Raw genomic sequence first — 16,870 nt, 5'->3', positions numbered from 1 at the left:
GACGGAACCGGCAGACTGGGACAGAACCAGCAGACTGGGAAGGAACCGGCAGACTGGGAAGGAACTGGCAGACTGGGACAGAACCAGCAGACTGGGACGGAACCGGCAGACTGGGACAGAACCAACAGGCTGGGACGGAACCGACAGACCTGGGTGCTGGAGCCAGACAGAATCGAAGACAATCTGCGCCCAGAACCGTTACTTTAGTACTTCAGACTGCTGAGTTCATTCATCGTTGTGTGGGTTGGATCATCCACAGAACCGGACCGGTCCAGACCGCAGGGAACCATCAGGGCTGATCTTCCCTCCATCCAGGATTTGTTCAGGTTTAAGGTCAGGAAGATGGCTGCTAATGTCTGCAGACCACACATATGCTGGACACAAGCTGTCCAGACTTTAGCCTGTAGGGCGTTAACCTGTAGGGTTAACGCCCTACAGACGTTAACCTGTAGGGCGGCGCAACAGAGACAGTTTCTCTGCTAGATAATGTCCCTGATGAAGATTAATCCGTCTGATGCCCAGATAAATATCACATATTTGCACTAATTCAGCCTTGGATTCTGTTATTTAAAACACTTTATATATATACACACATATTTACAAAAAAGACAACTTTTATTATTTAAAATGTCTTAAATGGAAGCAAAGTGGAACCAGAGTCAAATTCTTTTATTTAGTTATTATTTATTTATTTTTTTATTTCAAAAAGGTTTTAGAAAATAAGTGAACAAACAATCAGTAGGACAGAGAAAAACTTGTGCACATAACCAAGAACAAATTTATTTCTTCAGTTTTCTGTTTAATAAGTAGGAAGACATGTCACCTATTTAATAAAACAAGAAGCAGTACAAGAAATCAGAAAATGATATTTTGTAAGAGATATAAAGGTGTTAAAACATGAGTCTGTAATTAATCTAATGTGTTTATTGTTGATGGAGTTTCTGAAATAAACAGATTTTCACTAATATTCTGGTTTATTGAAAGGTTCTGGACGTGTTTCGGCATCAACGTCTCTGCAGCTTCTGATGGTTTCCTGAACTGAGCCTGACTTCACACACAGACAGGCGACATCCGTCCGGGCGCTGCAGCTTTCTCACACACACTTCTGTGGAGAAGGTCACAGGATTTATCAAGCGAACACTTCAGGTCCGAAGCTCCGTCCTGCTCTCCGTTCCCACCAGAATCAGCAGCAGGTTCTCCGCTCTCGTCTCGAGGCTCACCGTTCCTCAAAAGGTTCAAACTAAGAAGAAAAGAGAAATGAGCTTTTATGACAGATCCTAGAATAAATCAAAAATATTTTCCACAAATGCGAAACCTTGTGTTCATCGGTGATCCGTCCACCCAGAACCATCCGCCGTCGTTGTCTGAGTCCGACAGTCCGATCCAGAACATGTCTCCATCTTTCTCCATCATGTCTCTCAGTTTTTGCTCCAGAAACAACTGAACAGAGAAAAGTATGCTTATGGAGCAAAATTAGGGCCTCAAAGTTTGTTCAAAAGAAAAAAATAATCTGAAACTGAAATAAATGTTGGAACTGGAAGGTATAGTTTTAAAACATTTTTTCAGTTTAAATTTAGTTTTCTTTGGAACAAACTTTATGGCCCCATTTTAGCTCCATAGTTGCTGATATTTCCTGAGCTGAGATGAAGAAACTTGATGATGAGATGAAACCAGAGAAGCTGAACCTGCAGCAGAGTTTCATACCTGCTCCTCTCTGCTGTCGATCTTCACCAGGTCTGATCCCAGATCAGTGCAGGAACATCGGCCGTCAGTCCAGGAGGATTTACTGCTGCTGAACTTATAACAGTTTCCTCCATGCAGCTCCCAGCCTGCTTCACACTTCAGACACGGCTCCTCTGTGACGCAGGAGAACAATAATGTTACAGAAGTTCCTGTGATTTCTGGAGAACAGGAAGGACCTTCTGTCCTGTAGTTGCAGTCTAACTTCCTGTCTCTTCGTCATTTCGTTATAAATCTGTAACTCACCTGGATTTGCTTCAGCAGGATGTGGACTAGAAAACACGGGATCTGAAGGAGTTGGTGAACTCTTGTTCAACATGGCTCTGATTTCTGTTAAGAGACCTTTTTGTTTAATTTATCTTAAACAGGAAAACTTTTTAATCCATAGAATAAAATTCACTTCTGTTCAAATCAATAAAATGTTTAAAATATGAACTCCAGTTATTCCTGGCATGTTTAGACAGAAGCTCCTGGATTCCTTCAGACTAAACGTTCTCACCTGACAGGTTCGTCTTCAGAGCTTCGTTCTCCTCTTGCAGAGTTCGGATGATTTCATTGCTTCGAATCTTATCAAATGCTGAGAAATCGACAGAAATCAGTAAGAATCAGATTCATTCATAGATACAATGTGGCTGCATCCCATGTTTGGGAACGTTACGACCCAGGAGGCGGAGTGTGACCCGGTCCGGTCCTGAAGGATCGGCTCCCTGACAGGTTTAGATTCTTCTGCTCCAACAGCTGATTGAACTGATCCGACCACCTTCATAACATTTCATCATGTTCTGACCTGGATTCTTGGTTTAAATCTGATTTTTTCTGGGGTTTTTGCGATGTTGTTCCTGCTGCTAATGAAACCGGACTGCAGTCGGACTTCTGTCTGAACGTTTACGACCCAAACGAGCCGCAGGAGCAGAACGTTCAGGTCACACTGCAGGGCGATGCTGATGGAGAGCTTCAATATCATCACAAGATCATAACATGAAGGAAGATCATTAAGAAGATCAAAAAGTTTTCATTCCTTCATTCATTTATAAAATAGTCTGCCAGTAAAACCAGAACTTCTATATCAATATTAAGGATTTATTAATTTAAATCAAATTCCTATTTGTCTCTGAAAACCTCCTTATAAGTTAGTTTTGTCTTATTTCAAGTGTACAAAGATATTTGGACTAAAAACTACAAATAAATGGATATTGTGTTTTTGCAGTGCTTCTCATTTGGACAAAGTTTAAAAATCTTTCAGAGTAAATCAGTGGAAACTCACAGAGACGGTAAATAACAACAAGAGCAGAGATCAGAAAACTGAGGAGAACCGGCACCGCTCTCTCTGTTCTGGTTCTGGTTCTGTTCTGGGTTTTCATGTTGAGGCAGCAGTTTCACCTGAGGAGCATTTAGAGCAGAACCACATCAGAACCTGGAGACAAACTCACAGAAAACTAACAACATAAACTCTACAGATTAAAACCCCGTCAGGCTTTCTGAGCCATGCGGAAACTTTCCTCCACCGATCAGCGAGTGATAAAATCTCTCCTCTCTTATTCTGCCGTCACTCTGCTTTTTACTACAGATTTTATTCCCACTGTCACCAGATGCTTCCTTTATAAAGTCCTTTAATGGTTCATCTGTTTCCTCCTCCTGGTTAAATATTTGATGAAAAGTCAGTAAAAATATTCCTACCTGTTTCGTAGCTCTGCTAAAGACTCTTCATGCAGAAATTCGTCCAACTTTAAACCAAACTCTGCGACTGTTTGGAGATCAGAGACTGAACAGGAAAACAACCATGAAGTTCTTGGACTCTTTGCGTTTCTCTGCTTCCTGTCTCACAGCTTTATGTTGAAGAAACTTCCTGTTTGGGCTGAAGCAGGTTTATGTCCAAGCTACGTCCTGACTGTACAACATCTCTTATCCTAATTTAATTATCCAAACACTGTAGGTTTACTGCTACATTTTATTTTTTAAGTATTTTATTCACTTTATTTCAACTTTTATTTCAGTAAGATCTCAGCAAACAGATGTGGATGTGCTGCCCCCTTCTGGTTCAATTCGTTTTTTTTCCTATTTGATTAATGCATTAAAACTTAATCCAATAGCATTGAATAACCATAAAATTGAAATTACAAAAATAAATTTGCTTAACAGAAATATGCCAGTTTTGAATAAACTCTTGTTTTTCAATAAACCTTTTTTTGGCGTGTTTTATAAATCCTCAATGGAAACACTTTTTTCTCATCACACTATTCTTGCGTTCAGCCGTTGATGTTCCTGTGGGCAGCTGAAGAACAGGAAGCTGCTCTGTCATTCAGAGAAATGATGCTGAGAAACTGAACAGGAAACATGATTTCTGTTCACCAACTTATTGATCAGATCATAGAAAATATTGCAACATCTTCAGTCTGCAGCATTTCATAATATACATTTGATTTTATTTAAAAAAAATGCTATTTACACATGATGCTGATCTGATTTTTGGATTTAGGCCAGGGGTGCCCAAAGTGTGGTCCGGGGGCCGTATGTGGCCCCCAGGCTGTAACTCGAAATTTACACAACTTTGGCCCACAAGCACAGGTTGTTGATCCCAATGGAAACTTTTTGTTTTTATTTATTACAAACAAATTTAAATGTTCTTGTAATTTAATATGTTTAATGCAATATAAAGTATTCATCTTTTTAAAACCACATTTTTGCATTCTCTCTGTCTTATGGTGATTAAAAACACATTTATTTAATGACTTTAATTCAAAATTAGACTTAGGTGCACCAAAACCTACTTTTAGTTTATTAAACATCTAAATATGTCAAAATACAAAAAGTGACTAGAATCCGGTTTTTATGGCCGACTCCCACAGTTTGGATGCCTTTCTCTTAAGGACAAATGTGCAAAGTACTTTTTCACTTTTGGAGAAACAATGATCTACATTGTATCCCCATTATTATTAATTTGTCTAGTTATTATTATTATATCCTTAGTTTATTGTTGAGCAAGAAAAATTTAAAATAATATATTTTTGGATATATTTTCGTTATGCCAATGTTTTACCATGTGACAAAAAGTTTGGACATCCTGATTTAGGCGTTTATTTTCCTGTTTGTTTAGCCTGTAGTTCCTGTAATGGCCTCTAGATGTCCTCAGTTACTCCAGTTATTGCGGCTCCCAGTTCCACCAGCTGTTCTGACCCAGTTGCACCAGTCACTCCTCCCTACTGGTGTTCAGTTATGATAAATGTTTTGTTTGGATTTTGAAGCATAATGTTCATAATAATAAAGGAATAAAGATAAATAACATTTACAGCAGCAGGATTTTATTTTCTATTCTGTTTATTCATAAATCTCCAGTCAGCAATAACATCATCTGAAAGTAGATTAAAGGTCTAAATTTAAATCTGATTTTTTGCATCTTAATTCAGTCCAGACAGAAAGAAAACGTCTTAAACGTTTGTAAAAACAATCACATTTCTGCTGGTTTCTCACAGATACTTTTGAGTTGAACACGACAGGAATGATCATCCCAACTCTTCAGCTCTACGCTGTTTCCTTTCCTGTCCATCCTCCCACAGTCCTCTCCTGCTGGGTTCTGACCGGCCCAGTTGTTTGGTTCTCCATCAGACCAGAAACTTAAACTAAAGCAAAGAAAAAATACAAAACTAAAGCAACAAAATGCGATTTTAAACCTTAAAAAAAAGATAAAAGAACTGAACAAATTTATCAAGACCTGGGGTCCAGAGGTGACCCGTCCACCCAGAACCATCGGCCTTCTGCCTGTGAGTCTGTCAGTCCGATCCAGAACGCGTCTGGAGGCTTCTTCATTTTCTCCTTCAGTTTAGATTCCAGAAACATCTGCAGATGATTAAAAAAGCTGCATTTCCAATGACCATGAGGGCAAATTGGAAGCACAAAAATAAATTTGCTCAATGGAAACTCAGTGACGTGTTTCTGTGCTGACTGGATCAGGAGAAGCTGGACCTGCAGCAGAGTTTCATACCTGCTCCTCTCTGCTGTCGATCTTCACCAGGTCTGATCCCAGATCAGTGCAGGAACGTCTGCTGTCAGTCCAGGAGGACATCTTGGTGTTAAAATAATAACACTTGTTTTGGTTTAGCTCCCAGCCTGGTTCACACTTCAGACACGAGGGTTCTGTTCACACAACAAAAACAAAAACCTCATTGAGGAAGAAATCTCTGTTAATATTCCTGTGATTGTGTGACTTACTCATGTTTACTGCAGTTGGAGGAGGAAACGCAGGAGCTGGTTGACATGTTGAAGGAGGTGGAGGTGATGGACATTTAAGACATGCTGGGACGGTTGGTGGAGGAGCTGGGTTCATATTGTTTCAGAGAGAGAATGAAAACATTTCTTCACAGTAAATCAACATCCTGTGGAGGAAGTTGCTAATATTATGAGCTTGATTCACAAACAGTCTCAAATTAAAGCTGTCGGCTCTGAACTTGGTGAACATTTTCCAACCCTGATCGTCTCACCTGACAGGTTTCTCCTCAAAGCTTCATTCTCCTCTTTCAGGCTTTGGAGAGTCTGATTGGTGTGAATCTTATCAAACGCTGGTTTTAGATGAGAAAGCAGTTAGCTTGGATAAGTTTAGAAATCAGACTTCTTGTGATGAAAAGTTCAAACTCCTCTGAGTCCAAAATGCATGAATACATTTACCAGCAGCTGTACAACCCATAAATACATCTAGAAATTAAAAGACAACCATTACATGTTTTATATTTAAATTTATGTTTGCAATTGATGATGCGTCGCAACAACAGAAATGAGTGAACATTTTGCCTCTTGCTTATCAAACAAAACAGAAACATTAACACCAATAATCTAAAACCAGACACAGGGTCAGTATTGATCATTTATTGGAACAAGTTTCAGTCTGAACTTTGAGGAAACTTTAAACTCTGACAGTCTCACCTGTCAGGTTTCTCCTCAGAGCTTCATTCTCCTCTTTCAGGATTTGGACGGTTTGATTGGTCATCAAAACAGCAAAAGCTGATTCAAATTTCCAATTTGATAGTAAAACATAAACCTGGTGTTGGTTTATGAGTTTATAGATTAAAATTCAGTGAAATATTCAACCAACATGAACTCACCGAGTCTGACGATGATGATGAGAGCAGCAGCCAGCAGACCGACCAGAACCAGCAGAACTACTCTCTCTGCTGACATCCTGCAGGTTCTGCTTGGGTTTTCACCTGAGGAGCATTTAGAGCAGAACCGGATCAGAACCTGGAGACAGATTCACAGCAAACAGAAACACCAGGAAACATTGTGTGCTGCAGGAGGAAAGCAGTATACGCTGCAGGAAACCGACATGTTGCTACAGAAACTGTTTTCCATAAAAACTCTTGAGGAACAGCTGGATCAGTTAGTTATGATATTCTGACAGTGGCCATCAATGATGGATAATGAAGCTTTTGTAAACTGTGCAGTTTTCATTTCATGGGCTGAAAACTTCCTCGCAACAGCAGGAGATCAATTCAGCCATGAGAGGAGAATTGGACATTTCTAATAACAGAGTTTTTACTTTCAGCCTCAACTTCTTCCTCTGCAGCTGCTGGTTTTGGTCTTTGTGACTTCCTCTGGTTTCTTATTCTTAGACCAGCCCTAACCAGGAACCACAGCTCAACTACGCATATGTTCTCCTCCAGTCCTGTAAGGCCCCAGCTTGTTGTTTGACTCATATTTTATGATTATTCTGATCTCACCGACAAACCATCAGTGTGAAACCTTATCAAGAGACGATAGGCCCTGCGGGCATTGGTGATTTTATTAACTACTGTGATCAACATGTAATAAATACTAACTTTAGTGAACTGAGTGCAGAAGCAGCTGTTTATGAAGCATTGCTGTAAAGTCAACAACAAAATCAAAGCGACTGTCTGCCGTCGCTTCGTCCAGGAGGAGAGAACGCTGCAAGTCGGCGACTCGATGAAATCTGCTGGGTTTCCTGACATGGAAACTTTTTAATCTAATTTGGATGATGAACTGAAGTTGAGGCACCGTTTTATGAGTAGGATCAATTTGAATATGTAAAGTTTCTCAAGACAATATTTATTATAAATTAGTGTGATGTAAATAACCTGAAGTGAAATGTTAAATTCTTGATGCTACAACTTTTAAGAACCTAAACAGCTAAAAACAGAGAAGCTTTTCAGTTCAGATCTTCAGAAATATCTCTCTTCCTCAATGTGGCTTCCTGATTTTTTGCCTTCTTGAATTTCTTCTCTTTATAGTTTTTGAACTCATGACTCTTTAATAACCTAAACAGTTGTATTGTTTTTTTTATTTGTTTCTATCAGTTTTCCTCCAGTTCAAACGTCTAAAAAGCAATTCAGCCTGTTCATCTGATGAAGACCTCTCAGCTCTGACTGCAGCTTCTTCATCACTTCCTGCTGGTTTACCTCCACATTAATATTCTCACCTTCTGTGTGTCTCTGTGAGGATCTCATGATGAGGAAACTGAGGACAAAAACAGGCAGAACTGGACTTTCCTCTAGCAGCTTCTACTCCAGTTTTGTTCTCTTAGTTTTTTTTCCTGTAGTAATTTACCTAAAAAAAAGAAAAATCTTAACATCTGAAATACTCCAGCACAACAATCCAGACAAAAGACAAAATTACTGTCCTTGGAATTATTTATTCAGGAAACAATCAATTAAACTCACCTCCAACTTTTCTGCTCAGTTGACTTTTCAGTTCTGCTCTATTTTCATAACTTTATGTTAAAGAAACTTCCTGATTAATTTGAGGAAGAGGAGGAGTCTTCACCTACAACTTGTCTCCAGTCCATCAGAGTCAGAAGACCTGCCATGTGTGTAAACTCTCCATCCTCAGGCTGATTCAGAGAAGCCAGTTAACACAACATGAATGTTTCTTTGGGAGGAGAGAACCAACATGTGCTGGGAGAGCAAACAAAGTCCAGGAAGAAAAACCCCACTGAGCTTCCTGCTCTGATCCATCCTGTTATGAATGAATGATCATTAAACTCTGATGTGGATGTGCTGCCCTCCTGTGGTCTCTGCATCAACTGAGAATATATTAAAATGAGAGCAGCAGAATAAATGGTAGCTTTAATTGTCCGTCATAAGTTTTGATACAAAATGTTGACATCAAAACACAAGACATAAAATAAACTCTGAACAAACCTAAGCATGAAGACTCCTCTGACCTTCAGCACCCTCCTGGCCTTCCTGGGGGAGATGCGCACAAAGCCTGAAATTAAAGTAATTTGTTTTGTATAAATGTTACGTTTGGCAGCTGATGGACAAACTGCTTGTCCTGCTCTTCATCAAACTACCTGGCTGTGATTCCCCTGAGCAACCTCTACTTTGCGTATCCAACATTTCTCTGATGTGTATTCTGGACTCAGCAAGGTTTGTCCTGCAGCTACAGTCCAACTTCCTGACAGAAACATTGTGGATCTAGCAGGTTGATCACATGAAGGAAGGAGGGAAGTTTTCTGCTGATTTGTAGTTCCTGTAACAGCCACTAGGTGTCCTCAGCTCACAGCTCCCTTGTTTTTTATCTTCTTTATTAAACACAAATAAAGAAGAAACAGGTTTTGCCTCAAAGAGCAGCGCATCAAAAGTGATGACAAGATATAATGTATAAAGAGTTCGTTATGAGAAAATCACATGATCAGTTTAAGTAAATAGAAATACTGGAAGGAAATAATACAAAATAAAGGAATCTAAAAAAAAATGAAATAACAGAAAATAAATAAATAAATAAATAAATAAATAAATAAATAAATAAATAAATAAATACGCGGTTGGTAGAGCTGTTGCCTTGCAGCAAGAAGGTTCTGGGTTCGATTCCCAGCCCCGGTCTTTCAGCATGGAGTTTGCATGTTCTCCCTGTGCATGCATGGGTTTTTTCTGGGTACTCCGGTTTCCTCTTACAGTCCAAAAACATGACTGTCAGGTTAATTGGCCTCTCCAAATTGTCCCTAGGTGTGAGTGTGTGTGTGTGTGTGCATGGTTGTTTGTGTGAGTGTGTGTATGCATGATTGTGTGTCTCTGTGTTGCCCTGCGACAAACTGGCGACCTGTCCAGATGACCTGTCCAGGTGACCCCGCCTCTCGCCCGGAACGTTAGCTGGAGATAGGCAGCAGCACCTCCTGACCCCACTAAGGGACAAGGGTGTAAAGAAAATGGTAGGATGGATGGACGGATGGATAAATAAATAAATAAATACGTAATTAAATATAAGACAAATTAGGGGGCTGCACAGTGGCGCAGAGCTGTTGCCTTGCAGCAGGAAGCAGAAAGAAAATAAATAGATGGGTGGATTAGAGTTTTGGGGAAAATATTTCTTAGATATTATAAGCAAAACTTCTATCAAAAACTGTAGTAATTTTTCTGTAGTTCTTTCCTAATTTTACTAAACGTTGAAGTACAACCTGACCTCATCCATTAATTCCTCACAGTGGACAGAAGTTGATACAAGCAGCATGAACATCCTGACATCACGATTTAAATCTGCTGAAGAAACATTTTATGATCTGGCTTTTTTCCCTTGTTGTTGTAACTGCTTTGGTCATTCAAATTGTTTTAATGATTGTTCGTCTCACTGTTTTTATTTTCTGTTTTAATTGTTGGCAGCACAGCTGATGAAACCTGTTGCCTTGGAGCAAGAGAGTCCTGGGTTCACATCCTGACCAGGAGTCTTTCTGCCTGGAGTTTGGATCTACTCTCCTGTGAATGTGTGGATTCTCTCTGGGTTCTCCGGTTTCCTCCCACAGTTAAAGAACATGACAGGTTAAAGGACGTCTTTAAATCATGAGAGTGTGTCTGGTTGTCTGTCCTGTGATGGACTGATGTCCTGTCCAGGGTGTCCCGTCTCTCTCCACTAGATGGCGGAAGGTACCAGCCCCTATCACTCTGTAGTTATGAATGAATGAATGAATGAATGAATGAATGAATGAATGAATGAATGAATGAATGAATGAAGACATCATTGATGGCTAACAGAAACCTGATGAAATGCTGAAACAGGAAGTAAGTTCATCTGAAATTACAATTATTAGCAAACAAAACAAATAAAACACATTTAATTCTCTTATATGCTGAAGTTTTTAATAAATTGTACAGAATTTACCAGATTATAAGTTCAAAAAGAAATAATAAAAATACTTTGAGTTAAAAACATCAAATGAAAACAGGAAGGTCAATAAACAAACATGGTGGAACTTCAATAAAATTATTTCCTTTGCATCAAGAACATGTTGCTTTTTAAAGGCTGTAGTTTCTATATTCCTGTTTTTTATTTAAAACAGTAAATACATTTTGAATATTTTTTCATCATTCATGTAAACAAATAGTAATACTTTAATCTCAAATGAACACATTTACCACCAGAAAATGTTTTCTGGTGGTAAATGTGCAGCCAGGTCTTAAACCACCAGTTAGATGTTCATCAGTTCGGCCAGATATCCTGCAGATGTATGAAACACTAATATGTTAATCTGAATATTAATGCCTGAAACCGAGCTGTGAGCCTGTGATCGTTAAGAACAGGAAGCCACTTCACAGATATGATGCTCTCTGATGCTGATATTAGTGAGCAGAAAACATGACATAATTACCAACTAAATGACCAGATCAAGGAAATAATAATACATTTAACAGGTGACTCTGGTGTTGGAGGCAATAAGAAACAAGCAAGATGCAGAAATGCAATTTATAATATTTCAAATGTTTTGTAAAAGTTAAACATTTCTGACATTATCAACGTAAAAACATCCTCAGATGGTTTAACTTCCTGAAGTTCACACACCAGCTGCTGCCGTTTTCTCACAGATACTCTTCTGAGGATAATCACAGCCTCTGTCATACCAGCACTTCAGATCGTATCTGTCTTTCTGCCCCATCCTCACACAGTCCGCTCCAGGTAGATCATACACACCCAGGTCGTCTGGCTGGCCGTAACCCCAGAAACTCAAACTAAAGTGAACAGAATGAGCTTTTAAAACCAAGAATTGAATTCTTCAAACGGACCAAAGTATCTTCGCAGCAGACAAACCTTTCATCCAGAGGTGATCCGTCAACCCAGAGCCATTCATCTTCTTCCCCGGAGTCGGTCAGTCCGATCCAGAACTTATCCTCATCATCCTCCATCAAGAATCTCAGTCTGATCTCCAGGAACATCTGAGCAAAAGTTGATGAAAATGACTCTGTAAAAACTTTTCTGAGCTCAGATGAAGAAACTTGATGCTGAGATGAAACCAGAGAGAAGCTGAACCTGCAGCAGAGTTTCATACCTGCTCCTCTCTGCTGTCGATCTTCACCAGGTCTGATCCCAGATCAGTGCAGGAACGTCTGCTGTCAGTCCAGGAGGATTTACTGGTGGAGAAATAATAACAGTTTCCTCCATGTTTCTCCCATCCTGCTTCACACGTCAGACCTTCAAAGACAAAGCCTTCAGTGAACCAGGAGGAATAAATCTCTGTAGATGTTTGTGTGGTTTGGAGACAGCAGGAGGCGTCTTCTGTCCTGCAGCTACAATCTAACTTCCTGTCTCTGTCAGTCCATCAATGTCTCTTTAACATCATTAGAGGACAGAAATGAGACAAAGATCAGATCACAAACATTTTGTGCTTTTTGCTGCTTGGTTATATTGCTGAAGTTCAGAGAAATCATAAATATTTTCTGAAATGAAGTCTGTAAAAAAAAACTGACAGTTAGTTACTCAGTGTCTCGCTTTGTTGCCTGACTTAATTAAATTATAAATAATAAAGTAACATACAGCTGTGAATAAGATTCAGCCTGAACCTGGATGACACATGGAGACTCAGATCGTCTCACCTGAGAGATTTTTCCTCAGAGCTTCGTTCTCCTCTTTCAGGGTCTGGATGGCTAGATTGGAATAGGCCTTATCAGCAGCTAGAGAAATAAAAAAGCAGTTTGCTCAGGTGAGATTACATCAGAATTATAAAGATGAAGCATTTAATTATTTTACTTATTCTGTTTGTGATTTGGCATAAAACATTCTGTAAAATAATAAATCAACAGAAACTTACCGAGAGAACAAATAACGATGAGAGCAGCAGCCAGCAGACCGACCAGAACCAGCAGAACTACTCCCCCTGCTGGCCGCTTGGAGGTTCTGCTTGAGTTTTCACCTGAGGAGCATTTAGAGCAGAACCAGATCAGAACCTGGAGACAGACTCAGAGAAACTATCAACCATAATCATTTATGGAGATGAACTGATCCACTTTTTTCACTTCTGATATCTGAAGTTTAGTATCGGGCGATGCCCATGTGATACAGAAAGACAGCTTTCTATTGACTTAAATAAATAAATAAATAAATAAATAAATAAATAAATAAATAAATAAATAAATAAATAAACTCAATTGCAAATTTATCTGATGACTCTGCATCAGTACAGCACACTTAAATACACCAGCAGCTCCACTAGCTGGTGAAACACCTAAACACGACTTTAATATGTTCAGTCAGTGCAGATAGAGGAATAACAGCCTTTAAGATAGGAAACTGAAGCTGAGAAAAAAACAGGTTGACTACAAAACTGTAACAAACGTTCGTTCAAATGGTTCAGAAACAGCATTTAGAAGTTCTAACATAATGTAAAATAAATGATAAAGCATAACGTCACTCAGAGCACAAAGTGCAGAATTAGAATGGATAGATCTGCACTAATGGATCGGACTCATTGTCATGATTTATAATTTTTTTCAATGTCGAGACTGATTCAGATATTAACATCAGACTGGTTCATCGCTAATCATTTAGATTATTTCAATCTGGAAAGACTCAGACGAAGAAAAAAGGAACAATTAAAAGATTTAATGACAGCAATGAATAACAGTTCTTTCGCACTCGGGCCCCGGCAGCTGATCTGAGCTGAGATTTGATGTGAACTCGATGAACATCCCGATAACCGATTAGGGATGCTCTGCAGGGCCCGACACTGGTGGTGGAGGTCTGGAAAGGGTTCCATCCTGGAGAGCTGAAGGATGTGGGTGGAGAAGGGGCGGTGGTGGGTTGAACGCAGCTGGGAAGCGGCTGACGGCTCAGGTGTTTATCCTTTTATGCAGAGCTTGATTGACGCCGGGTGAGGTCCAGAGCTGAGGTCGGAGATGAGCATAACACCGATGGGCGAAGGGAGGTGATGGAGTCTTCCAGGTTGAATTTTCGCTATCAGCTACATTTAACCTCTTCTGTAATTTTATGTGGAATTTAATTCAAAACTTGTGAACTGTTTTCCTTTCAGACGTTTCACATCAACACATTTCCATGAAGGCATCGCTCCTTCCTCGGTCCATTTCTGTCAAGTTCTTCCTCGTTAAAGGAAGAGTTTTGCTCCCTATCATCAGTCGCTGCTCTGTGGAAATCAGCAGGTCAAACTTTTCTCAGAGAAAAACCCAGGAGTTGTTTTTTGTCCTGAAATAAACCTTTAAAGATGAACATGGCAAACCACAGCTGACCAACAGGAAACATGGCTCATTTCACTGCCTGGCTTTCATTTCCTATTTTAGCTCCTTGGTAACATTATTTTCAGAAACTTTAAGCTTTATTTTCCCACTGAGTCCTTCTTGTACACTAAAAATCATAACTGGCTTAAAAACACATTTTCAGACATGATTAAAGCATTTTGGGGCGTCTGTGGTTCTTTGCGTTGACAGTCCTGTAGTCAGAAGGTTGCAGGTCCCTGCCAGGCACACAGCAGCCTGCATGTTGGTGTGTGAGTGTGAGTACAAACGCTTTGAGTTGTTGGTATGACTACAGAAATGCTTTATTAAAGTGCTAAACCAGTCTGCACAACCATGAATGGAGTGATGATGTAATAGCAGAAACATGAAAAAAACAAACCAGGAATGAGAAATGTTGAATCTTGGAAACATAAAGGATGCACACATTTGGATTTAGTGGACGGACCAGAATCTGTAAACTTTGACTGAGCCACAGACTGATCTTTCATCAAAGAGACCCCTTATACCTAATGTCTACATGTTTCAGGTACAACAAGAAATAAGATTAGCTACAGAGATGATATACAGCTCTACATTATGATGTCACCAGGTGACTCTGAACCATCAAAGTATTGATAACTGCAACAGAGTCTTCACAGTCTGCATAAAAACGATCAATCCTCCAGCTGCAGCTGATCCAGAAGGTTTCCTGTCAAAGCAGGAATGCTGGTTTGGAATATTCACCGACATATTTGATGTGTGACTTTAATGGTGGCATTTGACAAAAAGTAATGTCTGTTACTGCTTTTTCAATTGGTGGCTGTATGATGCATTTAAACTTGGTTGACTCTTATTAGGGTATAAAGAATATCCAGAGTATGTAAGAGTGTGCAGAACCGACACATTCGGCAGCACAGATGTCAGTTTATGATTTTAGTTTTTAAACTGACTCATCTGAAATGTGTGGGATGCAGACAGCACACCAGAAAACTGAAAACTTCAGCTCTTAATGTACAAGGCCAATGTTCAGCTGCATACAGAAAGTAAAGCTGAAGTTAAATATTGAATAAATTTACTGTAAATTTAGATGAACAGCTGGAAACTTTGGCACAGTTTGATGGATCTCACCTCTTGAATTCAGTCTAGTGAATTTCATCTCAGCTTCAGGCATGTTGCCGCTGCTGCTCTGCAACAAGTTTAAAAAAACACATAAAACTCATAGAACAGCTAGTTCAAAAGAACAAAGTCTAGGATAAATAAAAAGTAATTGACATTTAAAGAATAAATTCTTGCATTCTTGCTATAACAATGGAACCAATAAATAAAAGGACGTCCTGAAACTAAAATACATCACATTTATTCTAGAAAAAGGTTAGCACCCTTTCTAAACCTAATAACCAAATTTCTCTCTGGTTACATTTGAAAATTCTTCAAAATGTCGAACTTGATTTAAACAGTCAAATGATTCAAACCTGCTGATTTCAGATTTATTATGGTAATAATGGACTCAGTGAAACACGTTAAAACAAAGCAGAAGGAAAATAGCAACAGGATTTTGTTGCATCTGCATGAAGCATAAATAATGATTAAACCTCCAAAAAGAAGAATCCAAAAAAAGAATTAAAAGTTACATTTAAAATTAAGATGTTTTCTGATTAAGTTTTAATGAAAGTTTGTAATGTAAATAACAGAAAATCAAAAACAGCCATTTACTGGTAGCATCTCAGCATACAGAGTAAAATCCTCTAAGTTGTTCTGATAAAAATAATATGTTGATGTCGACTCACCTTCAGTTTCTTCTTTCCTCTCTAGATGTTTTGGAAAATGTGTCTCTTCTTTGTGTTTCACAACTTTCTAGTGAATAAAAAAATGTTCCTGGTTAAAGAGAATCCATGGTTTGCTTCCTCTTTTGTTTTAATTTAGATGTGAAAAAAATTGTTTTCTTTAGAAAAGCTGGTTTCACAAATCAGATCATTTCTGGTAGGAATTCATAAAGCTTTTCTTTATTATTTTAAAACTAATTGCTTTGTCTTTTTACTTTTTTTATAGAGATGAATTTTTTACATTTTCATTAACCAATGCTAACATAAAATGTGGATTAAAGTTACAGATTTAATAGTAAAACACCATATTACTGATCCTCTGTATTTCTAGAATTCTCAATGAATGCAGTTGGACCAGACAAGTTTATTTTTGTAGCAACATTCATACACAAAGCAACCAAAGGAAAGACAGAATCAGCACTGGCCGTACATCTGGGAAGGCGGGCAGAGAGATGTTGGAGTCTGCGATAAGAGAGATGTTGGAGTCGGGGATAAGAGAGATGTTGGAGTCTGGGATAAGAGAGATGTTGGACTCGGGGATAAGAGAGATGCTGGAGTCGGGGATAAGAGAGATGTTGGAGTCTGGGATGAGAGAGATGTTGGAGTCGGGGATAAGAGAGATGTTGGAGTCTGGGGATAAGAGAGATGTTGGAGTCTGGGATAAGAGAGATGTTGGAGTCGGGGATAAGAGAGATGTTGGAGTCTGGGATAAGAGAGATGTTGGAGTCTGGGGATAAGAGAGATGTTGGAGTCTGGGATAAGAGAGATGTTGGAGTCGGGGATAAGAGAGATGTTGGAGTCTGGGATAAGAGAGATGCTGGAGTCGGGGATAAGAGAGATGTTGGAGTCTGGGATAAGAGAGATGTTGGA

At 39.1% G+C, this 16,870-nt stretch overlaps 2 protein-coding genes across 4 annotated transcripts; both read right to left on the bottom strand.

The window, feature by feature from the left end:
- Nucleotides 1-533: 533 nt before the first annotated feature.
- On the bottom strand, nucleotides 534-2,322 carry LOC106923271 (CD209 antigen-like protein D). Its single transcript, XM_088010505.1, has 5 exons — nucleotides 2,240-2,322; nucleotides 1,987-2,070; nucleotides 1,705-1,856; nucleotides 1,316-1,440; nucleotides 534-1,240 (listed from the first exon to the last, which is right to left on the bottom strand). The coding sequence occupies exons 2-5, from the start codon at nucleotides 2,057-2,059 to the stop codon at nucleotides 1,051-1,053; spliced, it is 540 nt and encodes a 179-aa protein (XP_087866631.1). The 5' UTR covers nucleotides 2,060-2,070; nucleotides 2,240-2,322; the 3' UTR covers nucleotides 534-1,050.
- A 2,715-nt stretch (nucleotides 2,323-5,037) lies between these two features.
- On the bottom strand, nucleotides 5,038-16,014 carry LOC148156598 (C-type lectin domain family 4 member E-like). Of its 3 annotated transcripts, none has more exons than XM_088010511.1 (9): nucleotides 15,965-16,014; nucleotides 15,306-15,363; nucleotides 6,834-6,935; nucleotides 6,655-6,732; nucleotides 6,216-6,293; nucleotides 5,947-6,051; nucleotides 5,720-5,871; nucleotides 5,450-5,574; nucleotides 5,038-5,357 (listed from the first exon to the last, which is right to left on the bottom strand). In XM_088010511.1, the coding sequence occupies exons 2-9, from the start codon at nucleotides 15,346-15,348 to the stop codon at nucleotides 5,186-5,188; spliced, it is 855 nt and encodes a 284-aa protein (XP_087866637.1). In that variant the 5' UTR covers nucleotides 15,349-15,363; nucleotides 15,965-16,014; the 3' UTR covers nucleotides 5,038-5,185. The 3 variants fall into 3 exon arrangements, with proteins under 3 accessions (XP_087866637.1, XP_087866638.1, XP_087866639.1); XM_088010512.1 differs by lacking the exons at nucleotides 15,306-15,363; nucleotides 15,965-16,014 and adding exons at nucleotides 8,165-8,292; nucleotides 8,406-8,608; XM_088010513.1 differs by lacking the exons at nucleotides 6,655-6,732; nucleotides 15,306-15,363; nucleotides 15,965-16,014 and adding exons at nucleotides 8,165-8,292; nucleotides 8,406-8,491.
- Between the last annotated feature and the right edge of the window lie 856 nt (nucleotides 16,015-16,870).

This window comes from Poecilia mexicana, unplaced genomic scaffold (assembly GCF_051168715.1).
Source record: "Poecilia mexicana isolate PSO_F unplaced genomic scaffold, ASM5116871v1 scaffold_11, whole genome shotgun sequence".
Classification (NCBI taxonomy): Eukaryota; Metazoa; Chordata; class Actinopteri; order Cyprinodontiformes; family Poeciliidae; genus Poecilia; species Poecilia mexicana.
Note: the sequence above shows the minus strand (reverse complement) of the source record. Positions and strands in the feature narration are given on the sequence as shown.